Genomic DNA, 22,687 nt, shown 5'->3' with positions numbered 1-22,687 from the left:
TAGGTTGCCTGGTAAGTGCTGGTCTAAACAAATGAGTCTGAGCATATCTCAGCATATTTCAGCTGAGTGCTCCCTCTCAGTGGGCCTACATCATCGCCAGGGTAGGATAACGTCTACCCTGCTTAGTAGGTTACCTGGTACCTAAACTAGGTACCTACCAGCAAGAATGTATCAAGCAAAAGCACTGTGACCTTTGATAGTCATCTATCGTTCACAGCACACTACAGAAAAACGTATCTAAAAGCGCTCATGTCCCTGAACATCATCTCCAGAATCGTTGGCAGGACTTTTGGGTATGGATACAAGGCTAGACGTATCATGATGAAGCGTCTTATAAATGGTTGAGTAAATAAAATTGGAATTAGTATTATGATGTATCTACATATAAGTATTTTATCTGGAATCTTTGTGAAATGAACTCCAGGAAATATTCTCTTCACCACTTCATCTGGTTTCGCATTTTGGAAAATAAGCAGCACCAATAAGAACCACCTCAACCACCTGTATCAGGAAAACATTTGGTTAAGAAGTTGCGCTTGTTAGGAAAATATGTATTTAAGGATTAGGAAGGAAAGGGAAGAGAGTGTTATTGAGTGAGTTGTTTATCATCAAGCTGTTTGAGTCAAATCATTAGCTAGTTTTCATATTTTTGTCAATATTTTCTCTTTCATCAATATTATCTCTTTCATAATATTTTTTTATTCAATTAATGTGTACAATTGTTTCATTTTCTAAAGTAGCTAGGTACGTATTTTGAAAATGGAATTGCCTAGTATTTCCAAAACTATATATGGTCCTAGGAATTCCTGATCACTTATCCTCTTTTTTTTTGCATATTTTTTAGCAATACTTTTTCTCCCAATTCAACCGGTCCATTTTCCTGATTTTATTCACAGTTTTTGCATTAAACAATTTTTTTTTGTGAATATATTCTGGAACTTTTTCTATTTTTCGATTTAATTTTTCAGTTTCTTCATTTCGGTCAATTTCTTCTGTGGGTATATTCAACTTTTGTTGAATTCATGTATCTTGCTTAACAAACATCGGATAGAATTGCGTCATTTGGTTGATAGTCCTATTTGGCGTTGCATTATATGGCTCATACAATGTTATTTTAAGTGACTTTTCGGGATCAAAATTTTTATTATTTAGCATAGTAGTTTTTATTCTAGTCATTAGCGTTGAGTTTCTCCTTCCAATATGACCATTGGAAGAAGGTGGTAGATGAATAACGCATTTTGAGACCTCATCTAACCTCAACAGCCATAATAAAAAGTGAAAGCACAATCGACGAATTTTTTAAATCGTTTGCACTTTGGAAAACATAAAAGAAGCACAAACAATTTTCTCCCAAAATTTAACTCTGTCATAAAATAATTGGTGTTTTTTGTTTTTTTTTTGTTTTTTCAAGAAAGTGCATTTTTACCCTATACATAGCTTACATATACATAGATAGATATGTACGAGTATATATGTCGTTCTTATCTTCATAATTTTTGAATTCAATAGGTAGAGGTATATTTTTCATGGCCTTGTAATGGTAGCAATTTTATACCTACCTTTATTGTCAATTGAAAGTTTTTTGAGGGCTTCAAGGGAGGTATTCACCTCAATTTTTTCGCGCAACCATCTTCTTTGTATAAATCTGTTGCTAATTCAAATTTTATTGAAAATAAATTCACATTATTTGATTATGTAAGTACTTAACAGAAGTGCTGAGGAGCCCATTTTCCATTCTTCATCTCTCGACATTGTCTATCATTGAATATGCCATTCTTCTTTATATTTTTTTTTCGACAAGAAATAAGAGAAAAATCTTAGCCACGTGAACATAAGAAGCAGTACGAAAGAAAAAAAGGTGAAAATTTTATCCGAATTTTACAACATTACGCCATAGTTCGAGAAGAGGGAGAAATAATGGATGTATTTTTTCATTCGTACATTCAATTGAAAATTTCAAACTCGTTTAAACTTTTAAAAAGAAAAGGCCAAGTCTTCTCAAAGGACAAGAAACGAGTGTCGCGTGAACAAAGCGTAATAAAAACGAGACTCGAATTAATACGAGGGGTTATTTTTTGTTTATACCTCGGTTAATTGACATCCTTCCGATGGTATATATTATTCAAAAGGATGAAAAATAGTTTTTAAATCTTTGAAAACTAAGTATTATAGGTACTTTGTTAGACCCAAGATGCTCGAATACAGAGAGCATCGCGTTACAAAGTTGAAAAATTAATCGTGAAAAATATAGTTGGTCGTTAAAAATATACCGTAGTAGGCTTAAAAGGTCAACATCCTAAAGCTGACGCGATATTTCAGGCGATTATTTTCGTCAGTCGTGACTGATAATCGCAATTAAAAATCTAACTTATCGGCGACGTGACTTTGTCGTTAAAAAGCCAATAAAAAAACATAAAATACTCTCGCCATGAAGCACCACATCAATAGAGCTTAAAATTTTGAATATTTTCATACGTAAAGTGGAATTTATCGAGCGTAATGCGGTCATAATAACATATCGGATCTGTTTTCAATGAGCAATTAAAAGTATGTATCGCGTCAATCGTAATGAAATGTCGGAAAATATGTGACAAGCTTTAAAACAGAAGATAATAGATAGAGGGTATGGCTAAAAAAAAAAAGCCTAACTGTTTGTAGAATAAATAAAAAATTCATTTAGAAACGTCCATTTTTTTCGAGCCGTGTCACTCAAATGAAAATCCCTCTTTGTAGATGCTTTAAACTAATCACTTAAAGTGATACTCGAGAATCGAGTTGGAAGCGATATTTTTTTTCTTTTTTAGAATCGAGCTTTTTCCCTCTCCTTCTCCCTGCTTCGTGCTTCCTCTATCGCATTGGAAAAGACGCGCGTCAATCGCTTCCCAAGAAGGGTCTCAGTTTGTCCGATATTTATAACTAAAACAATAAGTTGTCACATTTCCAAGTACAGTTTATGGTTTTCTTTCAGATTAAGGCGGAATTTTTTAAAGGCGCTCTTTACAAGCGAATACATGCGCACGCTAAGGGCTATTTTCAGACATCAAATTATTTGTGTATGATGGAAAATTGACCCAAGTCGTGAGGGTGTACCAACAAGAGTTTGACGGCTCGTGAAATTGAATAATAAAATTATACTGCAATATATGTAGCAGACTCGATGATTCCTCTCATCGTGATACAATTTTTGTACTTTTTACGCTCGTACGTTTTCACGCACGTGGTCATTTCTTCAAAAACCGAGGGAGAATGAAAAAAAGAGCAAATAAACGATTATGTCAACGCAGATATCATGAAAGTGCTTACTTGCTCTATACTGTAATGGAAACGAATGACAAGTTGACTGATTTTGTCCTGTCGAGGTTCGAGGGAATTAATTCGCTCTGTATAGTGTATAAACTTTCGAACACGATTTTCAAAAGTGAATTCCAGTTTTATATAAAGGTTTTATACTGCGTATCTTAAATTAGATAATTGAGTCTTTCGTGTACCGAAGTTTCTCTCTTTTTTGACAAATATTTAATGAGTTCGAATCTTAGTTGAAATTTTTGATTAAGCTTAAAATACCCTATTTTGTGGTTCTTGTGGTTCGTACGTTTGTTCGCAAACTCGCTGAAAAATTTAAATTTCCGCGTGCATCTCGACAAATCTGGGTCTGAGGTGATAAAAATTTCATACCGAGGGTTCGTTTCAGCACGCTTCACCTTATTTGCTTGTTTTAACCCTGTACAATTGAGATGGATGATAGTAAACTTGTAATATTTTCCCTGCAGTAAACCGTTTAATCTTTTGTTGAACGGCCTTTGAACTTTGAGAAATTTACCAACTCCCTGGATACTGGTACTTGGACCTAGATATCTGCCTGGATATTTGGCTAGTCTATCGTGTTTGGTATATTTTTCAACGTTTAACCTTTTTCACGTCAGGGAATAAAATTCGAGGAATGAACTTGGAGAAATTTCGTAACACAGAACAAACTTCAATAAAAACAAGATTGTGATTTTTATAACAAAAAAAAAAAAAAACAAAGTTGGAAAGTCGCATCAATTCTTGTTATGGAAATGAAGAAATTGCTTAGAACAGTTTCTCAATTTTGAAAAATACGTAAAATAAAATGAAACAGAAATAATGGATTATTGCCGATCATTTCAAAATTAGATAATTTTTAAAAATACCTAACTAATTTTTAAAAAATTCATACCCTATTTTGTTTGCATTGATTTATTTGGAAATTATCTTTCTATTCGAGGATATTTAAGAGGACATTGAAATACTAAAGTGATACAACATGAGAAAAAACTCGTGCACTAAAGTCTTTAACGATTTTAAACTTTGGGAAAGTAATTGGAAGAAAAAAAGCTGGTCACGTTATCGAAACTTGAAAGTATCGTAGAAAAAGGACCTTTTTAAATGAACTGTTTGGTGGTTAGAAATTTACAAAATGAGTGTTGAAAAAAAGTCTGAAAAGCTTTTTTTCTGGTGCGAACTTTCTTTTGAAATCTTAATGTTATTTTTTCTTCGTCGAATTTAAATCTTATCTATCGATTCAATTAGGTATGTATAATTACTAGGTACCTTACTTAGGTACCTACTTTTTTTTCAACCAATAAATTACTGAATAGTGTTGTTCTTGAAACACACGCAATTGTTTACATTTCGTTTGTACGAGTACGAGTATACATATTGAATCCCTTCCCCACTGTGGTTTAGTTTCAAAGATGGATCAGGTGATACAAAAATGTGATAAAATAATGCACGTATCTGGATAGGGATGGTTATTCGCGTGCAAAAATGTAAACTATGATGAACGTGTAACACGGCTCGTTTATACCTACATGCAAAAAAAATATATTATAACAAGTTTTAATGTGTGCAATTTTTATTGCTATAGGTTTGAAAATTTTGAAATATTTCAAACCGTTTATAGAATGCTGTTTTTTAATTACGAGGGGTGATCAAAATGAACATAGACAATTGCTCTGGTAAGAGTTCTATTGAAGCTACACAACTCACAAACATATCATCTGAAAGCTGCATCTTTCCTCTATAAAATCATCCTTAGTATACGTATTTCTGTTCAGTGGTTCCCAAAATATGGTACATAGAACAAAAGTTCTCAAGGTGCACTCGGCGATTTTTATTTAAATAACAAAAATTGGATGAAAAAAATATTTATGCACAATTAATTTTTCATCATTTTCAAATTAACAACTACCGTTATCGATATATTTAGCCCAACAGCCTTTCAACTGCTTAAAACATGTTTGCATTTTTGAAAGGGGAGCGGTTTCAGTCCATCAGCAAAATTCAATAAACACTGTGCAATGATTTTCGATTTTGTGCCATTCGTGTCGTGGAATCAAAAACGTTTTTTAAAAAGTTGACAAGCCGTTGGGGCAAATGTATTGATATCGCTGGTTATTACTTTGAAGGTGATGTAAAATTAATTAATACTCCTCGTGTAATCGAACAAATAAACCTTTTTTCACCCAATTTTTGTTATTTAAACAAAAATCGCCGAGTGCACCTTGAGAACTTTTGTTCTATGTACCATATTTTGGGAACCACTGAACAGAAATACGTATACTAAGGATGATTTTATAGAGGAAAGATGCAGCTTTCAGATGATATGTTTGTGAGTTGTGTAGCTTCAATAGAACTCTTACCAGAGCAATTGTCTATGTTCATTTTGATCACCCCTCGTAGATGCGGAAATCCTCGCACTTTTTTTTTCACTTTGAAATTTCCCAACATTTTAAAGCATGTTGTTCGTCAATGAAATATATTTTTATGCAAAAAAAGTGTAGTTGCGGATGTAGGACAGACACACTGTGTTTTTATCTTACCTAAAAATTGTCTGTAGAAATCAAATACTGGGAGAGGGGGGGGGGTCGTCGGTAGCAAACTTTCATATTCTAATAGAGAGAAAAAAAATTATCAATTAGGTCCTTTAACTACACACCGGAAGGTAATGATATTTTTCTGCAAGAAAATTGAACGTAGTCAATCTTTGAAACCAATGAGGAGAACAAAAGAATACAAATATAAGTTATTGAAAAATTTTAAATTAGTATCTAAAATAATGGATCTCGTTTCTGGTGTATGATGGTGAATTTTATTATGAGAGTTCTTGGAAATGGGCAAATTCACAAATAACTTATGTGTAGTCTAGAACCCATCTTAAATCATGCAAAAAAATCTGTGAAAATTACTTACTTTAATTCAAAACACAAAAATTGGGATGACGTTATGTGGGATTGAATCAAAGGCTGCCGAAACGTCGAAGCTCACTGCTGTGACGTATTCGCCCTCCTCCCATCCCACTTCTATTTCAGCTATCATATCCAGCTAGAGGTCTTATGAGTATCGATATTTATCGATAATATCGATACTTCGCAGTATCGAAAGGTATCGATACTAATTTGTAGTATCGAATGAGTATCGATATTTTCGTTTTTACGTTCTTATCTCCATTTTCCGCCTCTTTTTGGTTTGTAATTTATATTTGAGCATTAATTTTTGGTGTTAACTATGTAATTTCTATCAAGAAAACAAATATTTAAATTATTGAGTTCTGTCCAGCTTGGCGACAATTCATTTTAATAATACTCCTAATAAATTGAAAATTATGAGCAAAATAACTGGTCATTGAAGTCAATTGAAAAGTATCGATATTTATCGATATTATCGATACTTGGGGAGAAAATATCGATAAATATCGATACTGGAAATCACTCAAAAATAAGATCTCTATATCCAGCAGGGTGTGATCGGTGGATAATCCTGATCTGAAGCCATACTAGTTCTTGGTTAGGAGTTGATTTTCTTCTAGAAATGATGAAATTCGTCTATGGAGTAGTTTTTCGTAAATTTTTCCCATTGTTTTTAGGAGGCATATTGGTCTGTAGGATTTTGCATTATCAGGATCTTATGCCTGGTTTTTTGAGAACCACCAAACGCACACTTTTCCAAGCTTGCGGAAAGTAGGCTAGTCCATGCACGCTTGGTAGATGTCCAGAATGGTTTGTTGGTTTTACTTGTGTATTAGTTTGAACATACGGTTGTCTATTTTGTCAAGCCCATGTGGCTTTCCCTGGTCTTAACTCATTGACTATGTTTCTAAGTTCTTGTTCTGTTATCACGTCTATTTGGCTTTGTTTCGGTTGCTCTAAGATATCTGCTATCTGCGCTCCCATTTCAATCGTGAGTTCTACATCTTCGTTGAGTATAGTGGCTCACCATCTTGTGGAACCATGCTGTTGAGGAGGAATTGAATATTTTCTTTTTCGTTTTTGGCTGATGAGTTTTTCAAGAGTAGTATACAGTTGTAATTGTCTTGTATTAATCTTTTTACAGTGTTATAGGGTTTCCCCCATGCCTCTTTTTGAGTCACAAAGTTCTCCCATGCTTTTCGTTTTGCTTTGATAGTTTCATATTTGTACTTCTTTTTGATGTGAGTAAAGTACCTACATATTGATGAAATGTGTACCTACTTACTACTTATAAATTTCATGAATAATTATTAATATTATTATTTATGGTCCTTATTTTCTAAACGAAAAAAATAATGCAAATACAAATACGAACACAAACATACACTTATACATACTTACATAATTGAAATTTCTTTCATATTTTCTGAAATTTTTTTCCTCAGCTGTTGCTTTGTTTTCCATCATTCGCCTAGGTACTTTAAAACTTTTCATTTTCCCCGTCGGAAGTAATATTCACCGGGTAGGTGTTTCTTATTTCAAAACAGTTGTAGCTACCTCAAAGTCAAGTTCAACAAAAGTTTCGTCAAGTCGAGTGTCGTTTAATTAGTGGATTTTACCACTTCAGAACTTCACTGTGAATCAATAACTAGGTAACTGTACTTGTCGTTGGTGACGATACTAAAATTCACGCCTGTTGGATGTTCCTTCATTTTAGAGTTTTTAATAGGTACTTACTTACTCAGTTTCTCGGTACTTGATGCTGAGTTGTTGATATTTTAAGTACTTACTGCGATTTTCATCGTCATAATGATAGTTTAGATTTTATACGCTGATTTTAGAGTTTTTATAAAAAATACTTATGAATGTTGGCTGTTTATATGTACACTATTTTAAAAGTATTAGTTGAATTGTCGCAAATTCTTTTTTGATCGCCTGGACTTCGCTGTGAACGAATTTGCGTATGGAAAATTTGCATGCAATCGTATGTATGATTTAATAGTTTTTTTTTCCTTTGTTTTTTTTATAAAAAAAAAATGAATTTGGCTCGTGTTTTACAACAAGGGTCAAATGTGACAATTTTTGTCTTCACAAACTTCCCCCTCACTTTTGGACAAAGGTGACAACGCCCTAGATTAGGAAGTATAAATTATTGCAAACGAAAACTTTTTTTGAAATTGGGTAGCGATGATAATAATATTAAAAGCTGCAATCGCCGATGCAGTTTTTCCTTCTGGAGTGATGAAACCAGCCATGGTGAAGAAATTAGGGTATAGGTTGAGCGAGTAGAAGGGTTTCAGCCTGTACATGTACATATTAGTTGTCATTGTTTGTATTTGTTTTTTTTTTTTTATTGATTTTAATTGGGCTAACACTAACGTCTTTTGTGTCTGTTTTTGTATCTAATAGACCATTTGGCAAAAAAACTTCAATTTCACTTGCTCTATGATCGTTTTCTTGAAAAATATCTGATCTCGAAAAAATTTTCTTACCAAAAATTACAAATTAAAAAAAATCAGTATTAGTTCTTCTAAATATTGTATTAGTCGAGCCATATATTCGCCATGATGATAAGATCACTTTGTTCCATAAGGATTCTTTATTTATCCAATACAACGAGTTGGTCAATTCGTCAATGGTTAGACCTGAAACAAGGTACCTATTTAAAAGTTAAATTTATTCCACTTGGTTTTAAAATTGCGTAGATAGATGATAAGTCTCGTAAGAAGGTTCGTAAAAAGTAAATAATAATGATGAACAATTTTCGGCAATATTCTATTATACAAAAGGGAAGTTCGAAATTCTTTGTCACAGCATCACGGCTAAACGACTGAAATTTTGACCGTAGATGTTATGGTGTACTTAGATGGTCCACTGGACATTCGATTTTCAAAATTTTGCCTTAAAAAGCTACAATTGAGCTTCAAAGTTTTTACGACGTAGTTGATTTTGTAGTAATATTGAAGCAGTCTGAATTGGTTATTATGTATTTTCAAATTTACCACATTCAAAATGTAATGTGATTTATCATGATGTATGCTATATATTCTGATGTACGTAATATCTTGAGATGGCTAAATTACCAAATATACCTATTACCTACCTACCTACCTACCTACCTACCTATTTACCAACTTATTACTTACACACAATGCAGGAAAAGGACATTGTTTGTTTTCGTGACCCGGTACATTGGTACGATTAAAGCTCACCACACGGACGATGATGGCACAACGTACGGTTTCATTTAAATGTCTGAAAGATTAGTTTTCCACGAAATAAGCTCTTGTTTGTGTATTCTCAAGTGTGAAGTGTGTTGACTTTCTACCTTATTCTACGTTCCTAAGAAAAAACGTTCCAAAAAAAAAAAAAAGAACGACTCGTATATATTTTAATTAAAACGTGTTGGTTATTGTACCTGTTTTTTTTTAAAGGCAATGAATCAACGCGTTGAAATTTTTTTCACATTTTGACAGTTCGGCAAGTTACGCCCACTGAGCAACTGGAGACACGAAACATTAAAAAAAAAAAATCCGAGGTAATTATACGTCGTTGAAAAAAGTTTTGATTAACTAGCCAAGTGGCCGATGTGCGATATATAACTAACTTTATGACCTGAAAAATAATGATAAAGCCATCCATCCAAGCTTTTCACGATACGATAAATTTTTGTAAAACGGATATGGAAAAAATACGCGTTGAAACAATAGCCTTATAATGTGACTCTGTGATACGATGGCATAAAGATGATTATTGTATAAGTTTGGAAAAAAAATGAAAATAAAAGCGAGAGTGAAAATGATGATGGGTATTAGCTGACTACGCCCTTCATATTGTTTTCATGCGAGTGGGTCTATGTTGAGCTACTGGTATTTTCATCTGTCAAAATTTCGCCTAATTTTTGCGCACGTGAGCGGGAAATGGCGATATTTCAAATTCATCAAGTGCGAGATTATCCGTCAAATGGTCGCTAAAACAGTGTGTGTAATGTGTACCTAACCTGGTCCAGATCTAACTCTATTCGGTTAGTTCTTTTAGTGTTGATTTGAATTTAGAGTATTTTAAATGTAGATGCTATAGACGAGAATAAGGTCGGAAAAGTGGTTTTCATCTAAATTACAAATCATATCGACGTTAAACGAAGATATCAACGTTTTCAAACCAACCAAATACCTACTAACTTTTCTAATGGTTTTTATTGAACCATAAAACTACTCTTCGTTTGACCTGAAAAAGGAACGAATCGAACACTCTTGCACAGTCTCGTATTTTAAAGGTAATTTTTACCTCCTATAAACAAAGTTTGTGTTTGTAGAAAAAAGAGACGCCAACTCGATAGATTTTTAACCCTGAAGGTGTAGGTAGTAGGTACTAGGTACCTAGCGGTATTCTATAGAATAATTTTTAACGTTTGATGGAAATTTTTCAATTAATTATTCGCAGGTGAGCGACGACAGTAACACTACCACCGGCGTCGTAACCTTTACACCATCTGTAGACGATTTTGGCAAAACATTAACCTGTAGAGCGGAATCGCAATATCCATCTGAAAACGACCGAGTATACGAAGATTCGTGGAAACTGAACGTTCATCGTGAGTATTTTTACATTATTCTATGCAATGCTGCGTGTATACTTTTGCGTAGGTAGGTATTCCTCTTGAAGTGTGAATTTCGAATCGTGTAAGTACTTTAAGCAGCAAGATGGTAAAGGAGGGTAATAGGAGAGAGGGGGTTTAATTAATACCATTTTCTTTCGATACACGAAGACGTACTTATATGTACTACTCACTGAGTGAAGAATTACTCTATTTGGAATACGAATACCTACCTAACATATACGTTCGTATGGCAGCTGTTTGAAAATTGGTGCATTTCATCACTTTTATTCATCGTTTAACACGATGTATACACATTGTATAATGGAAAGAATAGAGCACAATTCAACGATAGGTACTTGGTAACTTTTTTAATCAACATTTACGGTAATGGCGATGCTCAACCGTCACGATGAAAATGTACAAAAAAAAAGAAACAAGATTTTTTTCCCCATTCTAAAGTGTTTCATTTTCGCGAAACTGGAAAACACTTTAAGGGTAAATTAAAGCTTATTTCTGTTTGAAATCAAATTTCTTCTGAATAATGGCTTAACAAGAAGAGTACCACCTACTGAAAATAACACTACAAAATATTCGTTCTTCGAAAAGGTAGTTGTTTTTTTTCTGTTTTGTTTTAATATTTCCCTCCGGAGAGGTCTCTCGAGATGTACTTTTTATTTTATCTCAATTAATTTTTATTCTTTGCATCGTACATACCTAGAGGTATTATACGCGAAGATCAAAGTTGGTTTTTACAACGCGAATTACACATTTGTCGGTTCTCGTTAAATGAAAGGTGTTTCAGAAAGAATCTTATAACGTGTTAATTGTAAAGTGTTGAAGGAGAGGAAAAGCTATATGTAAAAGTGATGGGAAAAATCTCACCTTTGTATGTAAAAGCATAAGCTAAGCGAAGTACTTAGCTACTGTAACCTTTTGGTGGTTTATTTATTGTGGCGTTTAAGTGTATTAAATTTTATTAACCCAGACATCGAGCATCTTGTTGGATAAAAATAATGCTGGAAAAAAGGATGGTTTTTATGCTATTCGCTTTGCTTTATGTAATAACCATATTTTTCCGTTTTGTAATGAAATTCAACTTACGTTAGATAGTAGCTAGTAATACTTTAGTAGACGATTTTGATTAGATAATTACGCCTGTGGGGAAAATAAGAAGTGGTAAATGGTTTCTAATGAGGTGATAGATAAACTCGAACTTGCCAGGGTTTTGTATTATGTGAAAAAAAGCTTATTGGTGAGAACAGTAAAATTTAAGCTGGATGTATTTTAAAAGAATTCACGTAGTTATTATCGTGATTTTTTTTGTCCCTCCCCCCTCTCGTCAGTTGTTGGTTAACAAGATTTCAGTTTTCTGAATATAGAATAATATGATGGCCGGAGAGAACCTTATCCAGTTATCCGGACCACACAATAGTGAAATTGGTTAAAATTACAAAGTTTCGAAATTATACCCATTTTTCTTAATACAATTTGGCTTAGGCTGTTGGAGGTAAATATATTGTTTTGTAAAAATTTTCTGTGTTTTGTTTTCTGTTGGACCATTACCTACTACAAACGCGATAAACTTGATTCGCACATTCGAAATAAAGATGTATTTACACGAATATATAATAATTAAAATATGTACATTAATCAAACAAAAATAAAATCGCCATAATGCGAATGGAAAACGTAATACGGTAATACTTAATCGAATACGAAAACGGATATTCGAATAGAAAAAATCTAAAAGTCACTATTTATGTTTGTTGACTTCTCGGAAACGTAAACTATACAATGTATCTCGATAATACAACGAATTACGTGTAATTATGAAGTAAATAAACGATTACAATGTATACGCGAATTTTACATTATTTCTAACAGGTACAGCCTGGAAGTGCAGAGCGGCAACGTCTCAAAAACCATACGATGTGTGTAGTCCTATACGGCTGCATTGTCTTATGGGATATTGCCCAATTTTCTTAGTTTTTCTTGAATACCTAATTTTTGAATGGTTAATGCTACAGATTTGAATTAAAACCAGCTTGTAAAAAAATTCCTACCTTCAAACTTTGAACTTTAATAAATCAAAAATTTGATCGAGCACATAGGTGTTTGAAACATGAAAAATGATCTACTCTTTCTCCTCTACAACCTCGATTTCCCCCCCCCCCAGAGCTCTAGCGCTTTTCGATCAAAACTTGTGAAAGTTCAAAGCTTTGAGCTTTAGAAACTTTTGAACGGTAACTGCTAGCGCTTTTGATAAAAAACCATTTGAAAGGTGATGAAATTCTGAACATTTTGGTATGTTAAAGTACCTATGAATCCACTCAAAATTTTGCGTAATTTCAATTTAAAGTTGACATTTTAAAAAATCTGTCCATAAAAATGTTTTAAAAAAATCGCCATTTCTGTACAAAACTCGAAGAAAAATATACCAATCGATAGGAAATTTCACCCTCTTCAATTTATGTTGTGACAAAAATTTTCCTAAACCCCTTCAGTTCCGAGAAAAATTCGAATTTCAACGTTACGCATCGATAACTACATAAGAACAATTGATAAAGCCGGACTAGATGCGCGACGTTGCCAGATTGCACTTCCAGGCTGTATCTGTAGTGGGTAATGGTTGGACCAGTCCAGCTTGTCGAGTCCACGCCACGCCCGCGCCCCATTCTCGGGACAGTTAATTTTTTGATGTTGAGTTCACTGCATTTTCTAACAGATGCCCATTGAGGGTGCTGTAGAAGTCCTCCATGGTAGGTTTTAAAAGAAGTTTTCACTGCTCCGTTTGTTGTTTCTTTTAGGTAGGTAACCCCATGTCATATGGGTTTGCCCTCTATTTAAATTCGTCGATAGGTAGCTTTGATTCCCTGTTCAGTAGGTATGTTCAAGAATTGTAGTTGCATTTTCCCCCTCTTTTATGGGTTTTTGAACCTGTTGCACAACACTAGATTGTTGTGCAATAGGTTGTCTTTTTTTATTAACTGGTTGCTTCATTATTGAAGCGAATGTGGGTCTAGGCTTAGGTTGGATTTGTTGCTTGTTTTGTTTTGTTTTTAGCAATTTTTGAACCAAATTTTTTGATCTTTTTTCGCTGTACTGTTATTTCTGTAAAGTTCCCCTCCCAAATTTTGAATTTGATTTGAATTTTTTTGGGGGCTGTAAAAGTTTTGCACCTCGCTGTTTTAATGATATTTTAAAATACAAAAATATTTAGTCGATCACTCATTATATTTTCTTTCAAAATTAATCATTTTGCCAAAAATGAATATACTTGACCTATAAAAAAAAGTATGTATAACCGTTCAAAAATTTGTAGATCACCGCATTTCTCTCTAAGTATGGTTTATGAGAAATAAAACTAAAAAAAAACCATCAGCTAGGTATGACATATTAATTCATTTGAGCAAAAGTGTTAAAAATGATGAAATTTCAACACCAGTTAATGCCGCATTGGATAGTTTTCTAATTTTAATAAGATACAGCTAATTATCATATTAATTAAAATAATATGTAGATGAGCTCGAAAGAAAAACCTAATATTCTCATTCGCTTTGTATTTTTTAAAATTCTACTTTGATGAGCCTGTTTTTATATACCTAGCTTATTTGCCACAGTTAGAGGCAGGTTTTATTCATTTTTTAGTTTCAACAGATAGCACTCCTTGATGCATTACCTTGTCTGCTTCAAAAGTCTCTGAGGTGGCCAAATAGTTATAGGTGTGTTTGAAAAACAAAAAACCATTGCAGAGTATGGAACTAGACACACGATATGATATTTTCGACAATTTCACGTGTAAAATTGTTTTTTTAAAACGTTGCTTTTTTCTTTATTTTTTTTTGACTTCGTTGTCGTTAAAGCTTACAATACCTACCAGAAAATGTCAACACTCGAGAATGTATAAATTCTTTGGAATTTCAGCACACTCAAACACGTCAATCAGTCGGTAACCGAATTGCTTTCATTTTCAATGAAATTTCAACTGTAACGTCGCTTATACCTACTAACGTATAAAAAACATGGCAAAATGCTCACGTCAAGAATCTGAAGGATTTGAACGACGACAAGGGCGAACAAAAAGAAAACTTGAGGCATTTGATGGGCCTGTAGTGCGCAAAAATGTATCCAAATTTCAATATTGTGATTGTACGTATGTATAAGGTGGTGTAGATAGGTAGGTGTACTTTTAAAAGAGAAGAGTTTCTTTAGGGTAGGTATGTCTTTTTGAAAATAAAACCAATAAAATCGAATACGTACAACAGTTGGTTGCACGATTCTGTATAAAATATAGACTGAGAAATAGCGCTAATTATAGCACGCCTGAAAAAACGAAAGAAATTTTTTAGCTGACGAAGCGCGTGCACGATAATGACGAAATTTTTTTCCCCACCAAACAACGTCATTTTAATAAACATTCTTTTAATGAAGTTTCGTCCTCGTGTTTGCAAATTCCGCCAGCGAGCGTTTAATTGCGCATCATTAATTTCAAATTAAACCAGTATTCATTTGCGGTATGAGTTTTATTCTTTTTGTTGTTATATAATTCGGTAATGATTACGGAATGTTAAATATTTTAATATTTTATTCGCGATTTGTAAAATCTTCCCTTCTATGTATCCTTTTTTTTTTTTTTTGGTGGATAAAAATCATTAAAAAGTTGTTACCTGCCCGCGTTGTGTAGAATTTTTTTGTTCGGTATTTTTTTCACGAGTGCGTTTGCTTTTTATCAAAGGTATTTACAGATTTTATGACAGGTATTTTTAAATATGGAAATTTCTTGCGTTAGGTAGGTATTTACTTATCGTTTGGTTCGCCGTTATTTGAGCCTTTTTTCGTTAGGAATTAGTCGAGTAAACGGTGTTAAAAATAGCGGTATTTTAGCCCTAAAAATAAATATCTACTTAGATAAAAGTATTCGAATATTTAGGTGAAAAAAATCGCCCAATTTGTTTGCGATAAATGGGTTATTTTTAGTAGAATTTTCTGCAGTAAAAGTGTGGTGCGGCATAAAGTATAACACAATAATACCTAGTTTGATTATTTTTGAAATTTTGACCATTTTTCTCAACTTTTTTCTCATGGGTTGGTCAATGAAGTGTGGTTTTCTGCGATTACTCATTTCCTTAAGTGTATACCTACATGGTCAGCGCTATGTCAATTATTTATGGATAACACGAAACTTACAATAGGTAATTAAAGACGTTTTAAGGAAGGTACCTTCTGATTGGGAATCATCTATAGGTATTTTTCTATTGAAATTCTTTCAATTTTTAATGTAATCGGGATTCATTTAAAAGTGAATTGAAATAAGGTGTAAATGCTTACCAACCGGGATTGAGGATTTTAGAAACATTTAGGATTATAATTTCATCTAAATCATTGGCAAGCATGCCACTTTTTTCCTAAGATGTCCACGCTGCTGGAATTAATTTTTGTGGGTTAAAGTTGAACGATTTTTTGCAGGGGATAATTTTGTCAATAATAACGTACGTATTCATTGTTGCGGTACGTTCGATTAATTGTGCATCGGAATCCAGATTTATTCTGTAAGACCTCAATGCACCATTATCAATTTATAAATGATTGATGGAATTATCAGAATTTTTCATCATTAATGAACCAATTGGATATGTTACCGTTAAAGTACATATTTACTCCAGGTAATGTATGAAATAACTAGTTATTTCATACATTAACGAAAAAGTATTTAATGCTAGTAAATTGTTCACAGTTCACCTAGGTAATGTATGAATTATCTAGTTATTCCATGAAATAGCTATGTGTGATCAGTTAAATCATGAAATGAGCTGTTGAAAATATTTTTGTGGTGAGTTTTTCATCAAGTGAAGGGAGTTTTTCAACTTTTTCAACGGATACGTAAAAACAGGAAGTCAAATGGTTCAACTTCACCAGTCAACACTTTTTTTCATGTTCTAATAAAAAAAATCACATTTTTCGCAAACTTTCAATTTTTTTAAATCGACTTTACGACATAATGCCATCCCAATTTTTTAGTATGTTGCTTAGCATGAAAAGTTGTTCATAATATATTTTTTTCAGCATTTTTGAGAGTTGGAACGATATGAAAACTACATTTTGAAACTTTTCGAGCTGATTTTTCGTACGAAAAAAAAGGGCAATAACACTGATTTTATGATATCACCAAAAAAGCCTTTCAAAGCCCTAACTATGGGAAAAAGTTCCATTTTGGTAGGTATCGTGGTTATGGAGTAATCCACTGCTGAATGGATGATATTTCAAGTTCACTGAAAACTTTGACACCCCCTAGCAGCCTTTAAAAAGGGCTAGAGGGCTGCGATTTGCGCCATTGGTCATCCCTTCGGAAGGTCTTTCCACAGGAAAAATTAAAAATGATCTCCGACCCTTACCATTTCTTGGTCAAATTGAAGTGGAATGACCCTTCATATATGTTGCAGCTTTGAATTAACCTTCATTTCTTACTTTATCTTAGTTCATTCATTGAATTCACACTTTAACTAAACACACCTCGTGTATGTATGAAATAACTAGGTAAAGTGTAGAAGAAAATTCTATTTCACACTTTTTCGTTAATGTATGAAATAACTAGTTATTTCATACATTACCTGGCATAAATACTTTAACGGTAACAGATATATGAATCTGTTTGGATTATTATAGTTTTTAATAGAGGTTAGGTGCATTTAAGTAAGCATCTGTTTTTGTACATTTCAATGTCGATTTATTTTTGAATATAAGATGAACACAGTTACCAAAAATGGATTGATTGGTGGATGTGGGGCTGCATATGGCATAGTTTTCCTTTTGAATTACATTTTTGTAGCAAAGCTCCAGAAAAAAAGTTACTTACTATTTCATAAAGATCGGATTGGGGTATTGATGTCTTCAAAAAATGGCAATAGGTGGTCTATATTTCGAAATAGGATTTGGGATTGGAGGATAGAATGGCAAGTTCCATATTGAATTCTTTTAGGTTTTTTTTAAGTTGTTCATTCAGATAGAAGAATGAATTTTGAAATAATGTTGGATGCTGGGATGATTTTTAGTCGGCAGTGGTCTAAAATGGAGTTATAGTTTTGGAAAACTGTTTGGATACTGAGTCACGCTATCATTTTGACCTCAGTAGCAGTAGCATCAATTAATTTTAGCGGAATAAAAGCAAATTTAGCAAAATTTGAGTTTTTTATCTAAGAGAGGTTAGCTAGGACTTCCTAAGATTCTAGAATAGTTTTATGTTGATCTATATCCAGATCTTTCAAAATATCGTAATGTTATTTTAGCATTTTCTCATTATATATTGAACAAATGATATCTCATTATCTTTCACCAGATTACTGCAAAAATGAAAGAATGTACCAAGAAAATGAGTTCCTCGTTTTACTTTCATAGTACTGTGCATTTTTGATGCCAGAAATAAGGCTGCTAGCATCTGCCATGGTTAAATTTTTTAGATTATGTATCATTTCGAATTATTGGTGTTTGTAACCTTCATCAGCGTTAAGTATATTTTCATGAGAAACTGACGTCACTTTTTCCCATCGCCTCTGAGTCCAGGCCGAATGGTTGACCTTTCTTGGGTCTTTGACTCGCAGTCAGAATTGTCGTCCGGCAAATCCAATGCAATTTCAGTAAAGTTAAAATGAAAAAATTTTGCTATAGAGTTGCCGTGTGCATTATTGAACATTGATTGTTTGAAAATTCCGAAAATTATGACCAAATTTTCTGCTCAAAATTACCTACTCAAAAAAAAATCCAAAACCTTAAAAATCATGATCTTAACTTCAACTTGAGATTCTTCAGATGCTGAATTTCTCGTAAAATTTTTGCCTATTGAGATTGGTAACATGACTGATTCAAAACTTCTTCGGAGAGGAGACTTTACCCTCATTTTTTCTAGGAGAGGCATTTTTATTACGCAGGGTTGGGTAATAAATCGCAGAAAATATGATTTGAATCACATATCACGAATCATTTCTACAAGAAAGTGATTCGACTTGCTTTTAAATTGAAGTTTTCTCATATTCTGCATTGAGTAGGTGCCTACTGCCTACGACAGACCTATGAAACCAATAATATAAACCACTTCACAATGTGTCCCAATACATTATGCAAAAATAAAAAATTAATTAATAAAAAAGATTCTTTAAATGAATACGTATATCTAGCCAAAGAACATTTTTTCCACACATAAACAGTTTTGAGTCACTGAAACAGCATGTCGTGCAGGCCAGGCCTGAGAACCAAATTTTGAGCTTCCTGGGTTAATTCTTGGCGAATTTTTGAAAATAGGTGGCATGCTCATTCTTTGCGCTATATTCCAGCTCAATCTAAGTCGACGTGTCGTGTAAAGGTTCCCTTGTAAGTATGAAGGAAATCCGGCTCAAACAGGATCACAGCTTGACACGCAGCGAGGCTTTTTTCGCAATATTTCGATGGTAATTCAAGATATGGAATAAAGCACCAAGTTGAAGAAAACAGCTTTGGAGTTTGTTACATGCGTCGAGAGCTGAAACTAAAATTAAATCTAAATAACAACGATTATGACTTTTAATCCTTCCGTTGTTGAGGGATTGTTATTAATAAGATTATTCAATGTGGTGAAACCGTTAATCTACAGTATTTAGCGAAATATTGTCACGAACCTCTCTGGTCTCCCGCGAGGATTGCCGAGTTTTCATATGCCAAAGCGAAAATTTCGATAACGCGTTAAAATGCTGGTTCGGCGAAAGGTCGGAAATTAAGAAAACAATTAAACGAGCCGAGGTTAGTCGTGTAGCATATTTTGACGTCGGAATGAAAAATGTCGCATAGACGAAGGCGGAAACACATCAAAAACTCGCATTCGATAAAGAAGATGAACGTTGGCACGTGTCTGTGAGATGAAATTTTCTCTAAAAACGTACCCAAGGTGTGGAAAATATTACATCCCGTAGCGACATTTTGTGCTCTATGATTTCGGCTTGTATAAAGAAGAAAGGTCCAAAGAATAGACAGGTTGATAAAATATTTCCGAATCAAAGTAACTCGTAATAGTTTCCAGTGTATTGTAGAGTGTTGGTGGTATATGTAGGTATAGATGAATATCGCGAAAAGCTGGCGAGAAACGTTATAGGTAGAGGTACGTACCTACGATGCGATGGGAATTCGGTTGCTGCGAGTTGTCGTCGTTGCGGAACATTTTCGTTAATAAGCTATAATTCGTATTTTGTATGGAAAATTTCGTTTTACAAGGTTGGGACTGGTATAGGCCGGGGAACAGGGAAGAGGAATTAATAGCTGGATGGATTTAATTAGAGGATGACACGTTTAAAATAGAAAACGCCGACGGTCCGGGTTGGTTGAAGAAATAACAATATGTTACAATCGAGATAGCAAATTGCTCCGGCGCGAAACTTCTTTCGAAAACGGAACTGTCATAAGCATCGTCCGTTGTTACCGGAGTTGCTAAATCTCTGAATTTGCCCCCCTTTTCAAATGGAAGAAATTGCCGCCATTAATAACTTTCTTTGTTCATTATAATGACCTAGCAGCGAATATGTCTGCTGAGACTTTCTCGTATTATTTCATTTCCTGCGCGCGTTTTTCTTTAAACAGTAATACCGCTTCCTGCGTTATACGAGACCGTTGAGATATTGCATTTTCTTCAAAAATATTACCAGCAGTAAGCCGAACCGTATTCGCGGATTGTTCATAGACGAAAAAAAAAATCACACGAGAGTATATTTTCTTTGTAATTTAAATTCACCCGTATAACGAATATGGCGGGGGTTTATTTTCTTCAATGTGTAATTTTCTACTTCGTTTAAATTCGTATTAACGTGTTTTTTTCTTTCCTATCGCAATGCGCTTGGCGTCTCTGTGGACAGTTATTTATCTGCAAGTGGTACGTTAGCAGGACTGAGCCAATTCACTGAGTTGTGCAAATGAACCTTTTTTTTCATTCTTTCTAAATGTCATTTCCTGATAGGATTTTTGTTCGTTGTTATTCGTCGAACCTATGGGCCTCGTAAAGGGTGATGATGATATTACAATTTGGACCGCGGTGTGATGGAATGTTTATTTTTTCCATTAATTTATCGTCATTGCTGATGGTCATGTAGGTTGTAAGAATACATTTATAAACATTTATATGTATACAGTGCAGTGGTTGTATTTATGTGAATTGCATTATCCCAGTTTATTTTGCCTTCGTATATGATGTTGATGTTCTATGTTTTTCTGTGGGTATCCGCGTTAATGGGGAGGGGGCGATTTTTTAGTAGCTCTTTTAGCACAGGTTCGTAGATCCTTAAGAAAGAATGTCCGTTGTACTTCTTTGGGATTATTGGCACTTCTATCTTGAGTTCTGTTGTATGAGATTGGGTGTTGGTTGGGTGAGTTTTCAAATTCAAATTCTTTATTGCAGTCGACAGCTTTCGCTGTATTACAATGTCAGGGCAGTACAAACAAAAATTTGGGTATTAATAGATACAAATAAACAAAGTATGTAGAGGGAGAAAAATCATGCTTTTTATACCACTTAGCTGGGATAAAAAGTATTGCTGTATTACCCAACCTGACGCGAATATCCGCGCCGCGAGCCTTACCATAGAAAGGGGTAATTCCGCGAAATATGACCTAATATCCAGCCAATCACAGCGCACCATCGCGCGCAGCCGCTGCATCCGCAGCTCGTCCCCTATTCATATTTTCATCATTGAGCTCTCTCAAGCTAGTTTCTAAGAACTTCAGTATTCATTCTACTGCCACCTGACCTGGTCAGCTCCAAGACTACGAGCTTGGACTGCCAGGGAAGTGTGAGGTCTAGTCCAGTGCATTGATTCTATTGATTCGAATGTACTGAAACTAGCACAGAGATGATGCTCACGAGGGATTATTTTCCTATGGCTCGGATTTTTCCCCATTTATTCTATTTATTTTGAGTCAATAGTAGTGTGTACTATTCCGGAAGTACATACCTATACAACACCAAACAGCAATTTTTAATTATCATTCTGGTGTTGGAATGGTATTTATATTGTCTTTCCCAATTCCAAGGTATTTATCATTTATTTTCTTAGTTTTTATAACAAATACTTTCCTTTTCCCCAAATCCACAAGAATAGGCTATGAATGTAGTAATTCTTGTTTTAACTTCAATTATAATTACGTTTCTTGAGATACCAACGAATGTTGATCTTTTCTCTACGTGATGAAGTAATTATAAACAGTTTTGAAGTTCATTTGTGTTTCTATTTCTTTATATACATACGATCCTACACATCTAAATTCGTCCTATGATTATACCTGGGGTGGGTCCCTCACTTAGGTAATAGGTAATGTTGAGTAAGTTCATTTACGAAATATTAATTATTATCCTGACTCATACCCGCTCTCGTATATAGGGCTGGACCCCTAAGTGGAATTCTCTGGTTCGAGGGGGTCCTGGTAGTGGAAGGTGAGATTCATAATTAATTAGTCCCCTGATTAGAACCCAGGAATATGGCTAAATTAGTTCCTACTTGAGACTGACGTGAATAACCTTCTCAAGTAGGGTTTACATGCTTTAATCATCACGTGTGCATTAATCTCCCCCTACATTTTGGCATCCTTGGTGGGGAACGATATTTATTTACTGAGATATTAATTCAAGTAAAAAATTCCTATGACGAACCCAACCCATAGGTGTAGAAATAAGAAGAAATTAATTCTATTAGTTCCAATTATTTCTACATACCAAGATATTTCGAAGAGAAATACTCTTGGTTCTCTATGATACAGTATTTCATTGAGGAATTTATTAATTCTCCGGAAGAAGAACTGATTAGTTCATTTGCGCAGATGAATTAAAATTCAGAGAAAACTGCGAGAAGGAAATAAGTTTCTCATGATTATT

At 34.0% G+C, this 22,687-nt stretch overlaps 1 protein-coding gene across 7 annotated transcripts in view; it reads left to right on the top strand.

Annotated features, from left to right (window-relative positions):
* The window catches only part of LOC135839718 (hemicentin-1-like), a 348,326-nt gene that overhangs the window by 270,444 nt on the left and 55,195 nt on the right, over positions 1-22,687 (top strand). For all 7 annotated transcript variants that reach the window (XM_065355879.1, XM_065355878.1, XM_065355873.1 and 4 more), the window contains one exon: positions 10,653-10,803. In XM_065355879.1, the coding sequence (XP_065211951.1) occupies positions 10,653-10,803 (151 nt within the window). The remainder of the gene's footprint in view (positions 1-10,652; positions 10,804-22,687) is intronic.

Source organism: Planococcus citri, chromosome 3 (assembly GCF_950023065.1).
Source record: "Planococcus citri chromosome 3, ihPlaCitr1.1, whole genome shotgun sequence".
NCBI lineage: Eukaryota > Metazoa > Arthropoda > Insecta > Hemiptera > Pseudococcidae > Planococcus > Planococcus citri.
The sequence above is the reverse complement of the archived record's forward strand: the minus strand, read 5'-3'. Positions and strand labels throughout refer to the sequence as shown.